The sequence below is a fragment of the Brachionichthys hirsutus genome, chromosome 11 (assembly GCF_040956055.1).
Source record: "Brachionichthys hirsutus isolate HB-005 chromosome 11, CSIRO-AGI_Bhir_v1, whole genome shotgun sequence".
Lineage (NCBI taxonomy): Eukaryota > Metazoa > Chordata > Actinopteri > Lophiiformes > Brachionichthyidae > Brachionichthys > Brachionichthys hirsutus.
In genome coordinates this window covers 6,525,035-6,536,412 of record NC_090907.1, presented here as the reverse complement: position 1 = coordinate 6,536,412, position 11,378 = coordinate 6,525,035, and the positions used below count along the sequence as shown (strand labels likewise).

At 42.7% G+C, this 11,378-nt stretch overlaps 1 protein-coding gene across 1 annotated transcript in view; it reads left to right on the top strand.

The window, feature by feature from the left end:
* The first annotated feature begins 7,484 nt into the window (after window positions 1–7,484).
* Window positions 7,485–11,378, top strand: part of LOC137901712 (CD166 antigen homolog) — a 34,734-nt gene continuing 30,840 nt past the window's right edge. The window contains exon 1 of the mRNA XM_068745757.1: window positions 7,485–7,590. Coding sequence (XP_068601858.1) covers window positions 7,485–7,590 — 106 coding nt within the window. The remainder of the gene's footprint in view (window positions 7,591–11,378) is intronic.

The window sequence follows — 11,378 nt, the reverse complement described above, 5'->3', positions numbered from 1 at the left end:
AGATTCTATCAGTAGTCCATTCAAAATCGTAGATGTATGATTACACAGTCGCTAACTTAAAGAGCCTAATGTGGAATTATATTTGGTTTTGTTGAATTTTAACGCAGCTATCGTTGTCCAGTTGCTGAATATGAAGTGCACAATATGAGGCGCATTAACTTGTTTTTGCAGCCAACATCAACATTTTCCACTTTTGCTCGATTTTAGATGGGGGATATAAGACCAATATTTTAATTTTATGTAGGAAAGTAAAACGTAAAAAAAAAGAAAAATTATATCAGGGAGTGCCGCTCGTGGAAGATAGGAAATTGAAATTTTTACGAGTATGACCAAGGACCAGAAATGACAAAGTTTCTCAACAGAGCTGCTGGTGCCCTGAAGCTTTTTCCTGTTAGTCTTCTTATTACTTTGAATTTTAAACCTGCAGGTTGACTCTTTTCTTCTTTTTACCACCGTTGAAAGAGCTCTCTCTTGATTTATTACAGTTCGGCCTGAAATAAATGTGAGGTCATGTCTAAAATGGCCTTTTCTAAATGTATGCTCCTCTGCAACCTACATAAGACTTATCTTTTTCTGTGAGTGCGGGGGGGATTTCTCAATGCACCACTGCTCACAAGCCTTGTGCAGTTAGCGATCGTCAGACAAACGCACCTACACAGGCACACTGCATACTAATTTACTGAATTCAGTAATTGTCTAATGTTATTCTAAGGTGAGGAACATGATTTATTCTTGTTGTTTTTGTCCTGAAAGTGAGGCTGCAATTACTAGATTTGTGCAATTCTGAAATGCATCTGTAATTAGGTGATCAGTGTTTCCCCTTCAGATGCTTTTAGTCTGCTAAATGTTTACTCGACATCTCATGCAAGTAAGTAAAATAAATGTATTTGTATTGTGCATTGGAAATGTGGATTAAAAAATGCTTTTGAGGCATTTATGACAGAGAAATCTGATAAGACTATTGAAATGCTACACAATGAAAAACAAAAGCAAAAAAAGCAGAGCGTTGCATGCTTCATCTGCTGTCGCTCAGTCACCTGTTTCTGACGATGCATGGGTCAGACCTAAGAGAGAGAGAGCCAACTGAAGAGGAAAAAACAACTCCAAGTCAGCTAGTGAACAATAATCAATCAAATAACAGCAGTAAATCACACGGGTTGGGGCCGCTGAGGAAAGAGGCTTTGTTTGGAGGAGCCTCATGATAAGCTTTTCTCATCAGCATGGCAGTGTCAAAAAAACATCTTCTGCTGTCCAGTCCCTAGAAGACAATCTAAATAACCTAACAGTCCCACAGGCCCAGAATAATATCGATAAGTAGAGATAAATGTCATCTGCGAATAAATGCTGTTCCTGGAATGTGCTGGAGCCACTCTTCCGGTTTTGGGGTCACGTCCCCGAGTACACCTACTACTGCAGGGACCACATCGGCGTTGGCATTCTGCCTTCCGGTACTTACCGGTAACTTTTTTTTGGTCATTTTGTAAAGGACATTCTCTGTTTGTGAAACTTACAATTGCTGCCTTTTGAGTTTTGTGCAGGTTTTATATTTACCTTACGTGACTGTGCTGTGTGTGTAAGAAATGCAAACTGAGAGCTTTCTTAGGCTCTAAATGCTGTGACATTTACCTCATTTATCTAAGCTTGTTGAATAAGCCACTGTGGCAATAGTCAATTAACATAGTGCCTTGCTACTTATCAACAAATACCTTTAATGTCACATTTTAAATATTCAACTTTTTTTGTATGCAAAGCCAAAAACAGCCCATAATGGTCTGGGTGACTGACAGCACAAGCTCCTCTTCTCCACTCCACAAACTGCGTTTCGATTAAATCCCAGAAGTCCTTTCTACGAGACCATAAATGACATCACACGCAATTTTTTTTTATATATTTGATTACTTTGTCAACTGTTTGATATTCCCGAAATGCCCTTTTCCCACCAATGTAACAAGAGATTGTATCTCAGCTCAGCCGGTATCTACTGCGTCTGCTTTAAAGATTATCCAGCACACCGAATGTCAACTTGGGTTTTTTGTACGACTGAATTCCACGGAAAGAAGAGGAATAAGCAAATGCTTGAACGAAAAAAATATTCTAAAAATCTTCCCTTTGTAATGGCAGGGAGTTGAACTTTTTTTTTTCTAGCAGGAGAATTGGCATAACGTGACTTATCTTTCGTTTGATAGTTAATTTCATGGAACATTTCAGTATTGCGCGCCATTATAAGAAAGTGCCGGAAGAAGTTTTCCCCTCGTTGAAATATTCACAGTCTGTATGAAAGATTGATAACAACAACCATGCAATTTGTGTTTATTTTGGGTTGTTGCTCAAACAATCCTGTTACAGCAGGCAACATTTGAGCATTGCTGATGCCACTCAGCATCCGCTGCATTTAACTGATAAACCAGCAAATCGTTTCTGGCTTAGGTGGGGAATAAGCAGCGCTGGCGTCTGACAGGTGCCTGCATTGTAACAGGCAGGTCTACATCCTCGTGAATAATTTATCTGACTGTCACGTGGTCAAATGAATCACATTTATGGATTCACAACCAGGTAGTTTGGGAAAGAAGAATAAAACAGCAGAAAACCCGCCAGACTAAGTCAAATATATGGCGCACTGACAGCTCCATCCAATACGTAAGGTGGAGTGTGAACATATCACCCGTAGAACATGCCCTCGGCCCTGGCTGTAATCGATTCTCAGTTTTTACCATAAATCAGCTGAGTCTTTTCGTTTCCATCTTCTCTCGACTGTGTAAGCACTGAAATAAAAATCTCAGACAAGTGCCAGATGTATTCCATTGTATAAATGACAATATCATTTCCTCTTTGAAAAGAGCATCGATTGTGGTTTTTTGATTATTAAGTCTATTTCAGCTCTGAGAAAATGCTCAGTCTTTATTCAACACTCTTCTCTACTTGCTAAATCTGTGGCTGTTCCAGCATCTCTTCAACAGGTCATAGGCCTAAAGGAATTGCTTCTTCTTCTTTTTTTCCACCGAGCTCAGAGCTTCACAGGGAATTCATCTTGGTAAATTTGTGCTGACACGCTGCAGCACGGTTCCACAATGCAAGACTAACCAGAAACAGGCATGATAAAATCCTGGTGAAAAGACACACAGTGTGACATCAAATTTTAAAAAATAGAATTACATGTTGAAAAACTTGAAAACATATACCAGATATCTCAGTAATGGATATATATATTTGTCAAAAATGATCAAACTTTTTGTGAAATATCAAGCCATATGACCAAAATAGTATAGCATAGTAATAATAGTATCTTTTGTATGTGGTTCATTGTTAAAACCAGTGTTTTCTAATGTTAAAAGCATATTTACACATTTATCTTTTGCTTTTTAACTTTTCCTTTTCCTTTTCCACTTACGATAAGTACAGTATTCAAATGATCACTGTTCTGCTGAGAATAATATTGAGTAATGAACCACGAAAAAAACAAAAGACCCAAATATTCTCCCAGGAGAATTTATCCCTCGCCACCGCTGGCATACATTTAACAACAACTATCAGTTTAAAACAAGACATTGTGTGCATGCAAAATAATTTTGGCACAAAAACTCAGAAGCTTGTCAGCAACAAATTACACTTCCTCCCCTCATTTGCTTTGTTTGTGCCGCTTCTATTCATGGTGATGATAGAAGTGAGGGATGCCGTGAGGAGCTCAAACTACGACATCCATTCTCATTTTCTTTCTGTAAATGTGAAGATTAGTTTTGGGGGAAAAGTTGCCCTCTGGAGAGAACAATGAAATCGATAAAGCGGTGAGTCCTCACAGAAAGAGAGCCCACTCTGCATCGACTACAGGCTTGCTCACACACTCAATCAGATTAACTAATGAAGCAATTATCGATCCAAAGTGGGCCTGCTGGATTGTACCGAAGTTGGCCATTAAGTGGCTCTTCTCTCCGTCTGACCATGCTTTAAATGTCAGCGTCATTGTGTTTGCTTGCTCGAGACGGTTTACTGAGACCCGAGCTGTAGGAGACTAATCACTAGTCTGGCTCCCAGGAGACGTTGTGAACAACTCAATGGGAAAGGGAGAAATTTGATTTTCAAAAACGCCTGGAGCTGAGACCAATTAACCTGCGCCATATCCGCCACCTCAACGAGGAAATGGAGGGATGCGAAGGAGACCCGAACGCTGCAGGGCTGCAAATGAGCGGCATCATGCTCAGTGTGTGACTCGTGCTGCATCGCTGCTTCAAGCTGCTGCTGTTTTGGTTGTCATTGTGACAGAGCTGACTGTAATTATTTTTGAGCTGGAAACAGACCTATGGTAATTAACCTCGGCCTGTCGAATGAGCAAGTGGGGGGCATCGCTGCAGCGTCAGTGAAAAAAGAAATTGCACTTTCATTGCCAGAGTCCATGGAAGCACGAGGCTGTTCGTTCCCAGGCTTAAAGTAAGAGCCGGGTCGCGAGATGTCGGAAAGGAGCACTCACTTTCTTATCGCGCTATGTTCCGAGGAATTTTTCTGCATCTGTAGCTCGCCTGTTGTGGGAATTGTACATCTGATGCACTTCAAACTTGTTGTGTGAATTGCTGTAAGTCAAGAGAAGTGCTTTCTGATGTGACACGCCCAGTATCAATAGCAGCAGTGGGTGTGCAGCTTCAGGGCTCTGCTGAAAAAGAGCTATGCCGCCTCAAGTGATGGGAGCAGTGTGGATGTCATTGAAATAAATAACTGAAATGAGACTGTTAAAGACGATAACTGGAAAAACTCGCCATCTTCATGCACCGTTTGTCGTGCTTTAATGACGCGATATTGAGCCCTTGTATTTGCCGCTGGATGTTACATTGCTGACGTTATAACTGACTGCAGTGGCCTTTGCTTCTGATATCTGGATCAACTACGATCAAACTCTTCTTCACTTACTTGGAGGCAACAATTTGTGTGGGTTTGGCACGAACTAATAACATTTTTCATAATAATAACACGAGCACTGACGCTGGCGTATGCGCTCTGCTAATTAAAGCTATTATCTGTTTTGTTAATGTGCTGGATGTATCTGTGACAGCGTAAATTGGGTGTGTGTTTCCACACAGTTGTTTCTGACAGTGAATTTTGCAGCTTGCATTGCTAACGTGAGGGATGTGGGATACGACACCACTGTCACACGTTGAGGCCCGTTTAGAACAGGCACTGCACTAATCAAATAAAAGACGCCATCATCGCCATAAAACACACAACTATCCCAGATCTTTCAAAATAAAATGTTGTGATCATTAGTGTGTGTGATATTTTTCTCCACTAATGGGAGCTGATTTAAAATGTGCCTTTGAAAAATACAATCAAAATCAAAAAGCAGAGAATTAGGTTTAATCCTCATCATTGTTTTTCTAATATTTAGTGCTCGGCCACTCGCCTGAACATTATCATTCTGTATCCAGGCTTGGTCATCAGTCAGTCTCATTCACTTTCACCCACACACAGAAAAAAATATGTATTCCTCTCAGTGCACCGAGGCAGGAAAAACACTGCTCTGTAGTTGACTTCTAGTCAGATTAGTGTTAGGTTTTCACAGCCCGTGCCCTCAACCTGTTTGCACAGACCATCACAGACCTACATGAATTTCAAACCCAGGCTGAGGAATACTTAATTCTTCACCCCGACTGATCCCTCCCCAACCCGACGCATGCCAACAATCACATTTTGTAATCAGACAAGCATGATCATGCAAGCTACAGCGCAGTGGTAAATCAATTTGCTTGCAGCAAATGTGGTTTTTAATGACATTTTACATGCTCTGATGTTATTTTTTACCAACTTCTCAAATATGGACTCAGTAGAACTGTCACTATTGTGCTTGTTTTAAATCACAGTAAGCTTTGGCAGAAAACAATCTTCACAAATGATGGCAATCTGTTTGCCACCACACAGGAAAACCTGACCAGGGAACCTTTATGTCTCATGCAATGAAATAAATATCATTTGCACAGCGAGACTGCAATTGTGAAAAGGTAAAAGCTTTCTCAATGCCAAAGCCTTCACATTAATTCTCGTAATTTAGAATAGTTGTTAAATGGATGCTAATTATTGCGGCGTTGCTTTTGAATGTGCTCAGCGAATTGAATGTAAAAGAAAGGAGCCTGAACAAGGTTTTTAATAATTTATTACAAATTAATTATGTAACATGAAAATGTTACATTATAATTACCCCTGAAGCAGCATCCTATAGCTTGCTTTACACGAAACGACTGTCCTCTCATTATCATTTCCTGCAAAGAGAAAGTAAAAGAAGGGCTTCCTTGAAAGTGAACCTCTGCATGTTGCTAAATGTGCTTTCATGTGCATAAATCTGTAAATGTGGTCAGAGTGCTGGAGACTGCAGAGGCTGCGCGTGCATTTAAGCGAGTGGCACACTTTCTGTCTGAGGAGACAACCACTTCAACTTCCTCTCACATTGTTGACATTCACCTCACAGCATTTGCATGACGGCTGTCATTAAAGTCACTTTGCAGATTCAGGCCTGCCACTTACGATAAACTCCAAAATGTCACTGTTGTCAGTTACAAAGCAAAATAAAAACTTTTTTTTAGAAAATGATTAATTTATCTAATTGTGTACTTAATGGCACAATGCAGTGAACTGAACAAACAATGAGTCGTCTCATCTCCAGCTGCCTTTTCCACTCAGCCGGTCGCCAGGAATGATGGGAATTGTAGTTTTCCATTTTCTAAAACTTTTTTCATATCTATTTTTTTTATGTGATTGCTTAATTGAAAAAGTGTGTATCGTTGGAAATTCACTTTCATTGAAGGTGGGGGCTCAGATATGCTCTCTCGTGATGGTCTCTTGTTTTAATGTGTGAGTGAAACAATTAGCTCATTAAAAAATAATTTGTTGAAGGACTTAATCTGCCACTCTGCATTTTTAAAGCCGGCTGTGAATCCAGAAATGCCTAAAATTAGGAGGTTCCAACTGCATGAATCCAGTCTGATTGAGAATTTCCCTCCGCGTGTGTGTGTGTACGCGCGCGTATCGGTCGTGCATGTTGAATGAATAGTGGTGGTCGGGGCAGGATGAGAGGGGTGAAGAAGAATAAAGACTAAAAGGGGTGAGAGGGAGGAGATGGATGGGGACGGGGCATGAGGGAGCGCAAACTGTGGGGGGGGGGGGGGGGGGGCACTTATGTGTAGGAGGAGGAGGTGCGCTTCAGGAATGGAAAGAGAGACGGGGAGGTGGAAGAGAGGTGGGGGCCATATGAGGGGCGGAGCTGCAGAATGCACCCCACCCCCCCCCCCCGCCCTCGTCTGTGCGCCCCTTGCAATTACCTGTTCCTCCAGAACTGCTGTACGCGCGCGTCGGCGAGCACACAAGGAGCCCATTCTGAGCCGCTTTTTACCGCAACGTCTGAGGATCGTCCTGATTTAATCCGCCTCCGAAAAACAACTCAACCAAAGTGGTTCTAAGAAGCCTGAGAAACGAGCCGAGCCGAGAGAGAGTCCGACAGAGCCGCCAGGATGCACTTGTTGTCCGCCAGCTGCGTGTGCGCGCTGCTGTCCGCTGCGCTCCTGCTGCACGGTAAGGGAGGCATCGTCTCCGGGACGGGGCTAACGCGGGGTGCAGGTAAAGGGAGGGGGGGGGGGTCCCTGCAGAGGTGCCCCCCCACCCCCCAAAAAATATAATCATACCGGCTTATTGCTTTCACTGGAGCAGGGACGCTTAAGTTCGTGAGATCAACAGTCTTTAGTCTCCCGTATAGTTTACAACAATTTGTGATTTGAAGATCGTTTTTTTTAATTACAAGTCTTACAGCCTTTATTATGACCCTTTATGGTTATTTTTTAGCCGTTTGATACAGTAGTCACTTTCCCTGCGTGACAATTCGGCTGCGTAAATGTAAAGAAAGGAGCTCTAAAAAGTCATGGTGAATAAGAACAAGAGAACAAGTAGTTTTCTTTCTTCTAACTTCTATCCTCTCGGTTAACCGGCCGTTACCGCTGTTCCGTCTGTCAAAGTGACTTTTCTCCACACGGACTGCTTTTGCGTGAGACATGAAATATCAGCCTTTGTGCCACCCATGATGGGAGAGGAAGGCGCTGAGGTCGTCTTCATCACCCAGTCTTTTCCGTGCCATGATGTCATCGTGATGCCTCATTTTCTCTCTCTGTGTGTGTGTGTGTGTGTGTGTGTGTGTGTGTGTAGGTGTGTGTGCGTGTGCGTGTGCGTGTGCGTGTCTTGTCAGGGCAGGATGATGCCCGTTCACATCCTGTCTGATTTATTGTAATTACAGGCTGTCTGTTGGGTAGGGGAAGCTTTGCTGAGCGTCTCCCTCTAGTAATTACACAGGATAGGACTCTTTTTTTTTTTTGATGTGGGCAGTATTTGGTTCTTGTTGGTTCTGATGCAACTTGGCATTAAGTTATGGTTTTTATGTGTAAAAATAGACATCTCCTGCTCTTGGTTCCTGTCTCAAACCTGGAACTGAGATGCTGGTTTTAGAACACCTTTTTGTTTTGGTTTCGCTCTCGGTCTTCGCTGTGCGGAAGAGGATTTTGTGTTCGGGCTTCCTGTTGTCTCCCTCCGTCTGCCAAAAGGTCACAGCACCAGGTGTCCGTTCGCATGATTCAGCCAGGAAGGTGCACAGGTGCTCAGAGCACTCCCTCGGAGGGGTGGGTGGCGGAGAGGCTGATCTCCCGCCCGCCTTGTCACACCGGAGTGGCGCCTCTTTGTAAATTAACCCTCTGCAGCACGTCGGTCCTGCTCAGGCGGTTTATTTCAGTGACATTTTTTTTAAGGGTTCTTTGCATTGCTGTGCTGCCGCGGTGCCGTGTGCGTGTGAGACCCGAGCAGACTGCCGTGAGTGGGTGATGAGGTCAGCCTTTATGGTCATCCACACAGCTTTTGTTTTTAGACCTGCTGTGTGGCATGAGGTTCGGAACATGTGTGTGTGTGTGTGTCTGTGTGTGTGTGTGTGTGTGTGTTTGCCCACACAGCAGATGGTCAGAGCCGTTTCCTCCATGGGCTGCAGCAGAGTCAGAACCTTCTTCTTCCTCGCTTGTTACGAAACAAGAAATATTTTGATTTTTCCTCAGTTTTATTTTTCAATCTCAGGCCCGAATGTGATTGAAAGGATTTATTGATGTTGGGATTTGCAATAAAAGCTGCATCAATACTTGTAATGAAAGAACAGCCGTGTGCTTATAATATGTAAACTTGATTAAAAAGCTACCGCTCTGGGGGGGTTTCTGCGTTAAAGCCATGGCCGGAAAACAGATAAGAAAACAAGAAAAACAGGCCCGGATTACTCTGACAACAAATAGTCTAGAAAGACGTGTCTGTTTTTTTGTTCCCTCCCTCGTCTCCACCCTTCCCCTCCCCCTCTGCCACCCTCACCCCTCCCCAGACGGTCCTCGCTGTCACAGCTGGTACTACTTGTCCACGCGAGTGGGGCTCTCCATTTTGTTAATGGACTAATCTCTCGCCAGGGTCACCCAATTTCACCTGAGATAGATTCACTCTCCCTTTTTTCATCTTGAACTAGGTTATGTCCAGACTCGTCTCGCTGCCGTCGTGATGCTAATGCAGACGTCGTGTCAGATTTTATGCGGCTGCCTGTTATTATAAAAAATTTTGTGCAAGTCTCGTCTTGTTTGTAGGCATGATTTATTTTTTATGTCTGAAGACGGCTTGTGGTTGTTGCGTCTTTGAAAAGACTTGTCTTTGTGCGCATTGTGTCCCCTCATGAAACATGCAGATGCAGACAGGAGAAGTAAGACAACTCAATCATGGATTGACCTCAGTTTGGGGAAACACTTTAATGCTCCTTCTCTTAAAATAGTTCAGGTGTTTTATGGCTATTTTTGCAGAGCTCATTTGGAAGCAACATAAATCATCAATCACCATTTTCTCAAATTTCCCTTGGGATCAATAAAATGTCTGTCTGTCTGTCTATCTATCTATCTATCTATCTATCTATCTATCTATCTATCTATCTATCTATCTATCTATCTATCTATCTTAATAACTGAGTTAATGAGAAAGGAAATTGTATAGACTTAAATTCAGTTGACTAATCCATATTTCTTCTCAGTTATTCGAGTAGCAGTGATTAACATGGACATAAAATGTGAAGTCTGCAAATGTATTATCAATCAATAATAAAATCATTTTATTATTGCATGTACCGGTACTAAGAAAATTACAACTTCATTCTCATTATATTGGAACTTTTGGTTATTTATAAAAACTTTTGGTGATAATATGTTTGCAGATTTCACATCTTATGTCCATGTCAATCACTGCTACTCTAAAAGCTGAGAAGAAATATGGATTAGTCGACTGAAACAGTTTTATTTTAGCCTATTTGAGGGTAAAATCAGTCAGCAGCAGAATGTTTGCCAAGCTGTACTCCAGTATATGCTCGACAAATAAAATAATGATGAATGTTTTCATGACCAACAACAAATTGTTTAGTGTCACGGCTTTGAGAAGACTGTCAGAAAGACGGCCCGCTCTGCAGAAAGAACCAAGCAGACTTTGAGGAAATTGCCTCTTTCCTGGCGGAGGAGACGTCACATAATGGTTGCGTCAGTCTCCGATGTTTTTTTATTTTTTATTATTGTACAAGTTTATTCTTGTTATACTTTCCATTAATTCCCGAATCTTGCTTATTTTTCTCAGTATGACCCAAATACCAAATGCTATCATGTTTTTTGTGGTGAAGAAGAGGCTACCGTTGGTTAGAAAGTGAGACAGACGCCATTACTCACTCAGGAATCATAAAGCGAGTGAGAAAAACAGACACAGATGTTCAGCAAGGGGAACTGTGGGTTTTGTGTGCTTGATTGTTCCAATTGTGTGCACCTCAGGTCTGGGTAAGAATAAGAAAGACCCGGAAATGTGAGCAGGAGGCTGAGGTGCTGCTCACTGGGACAAAAGGGAGGGGGGGGGGCACCTTCTTGGGCTCAGAGAGGCCCATTCAGACAGCTGAGGCGCTACTGTAAATGAAAGCAGCATTAGGGTGGGAGCCCAGGGTCACCCCCCCCCCCCCCAACAGGAGGTGAAGGATTCCTCCCAGCATCCCCGGCAGCGGTGCTTTACAGCCTGGATGCAAGCTAAATTAATTGTTCTCATGGTAACCTAAGCTTTTAATTACCCACCAACGAGAAGGGGGGGAAACGCATTAGCTTGACCTGGGGAAGCAGTGCTAATGTGGACCGTATGCTACCTTTGGACCGGCTCGGTTCACGTCAATGGTCTCTGGTACAGCAAATAACACTCTAACTCTGATGAAACACGTTTGAATTTCAACATGCATGGCTGCTTTATGTGGGTTTTTGTCTGGCCTGCAGCCTGTGGGTTGGAGTGGTGCACACACACACACACGCACACACACACGCACACACACACAC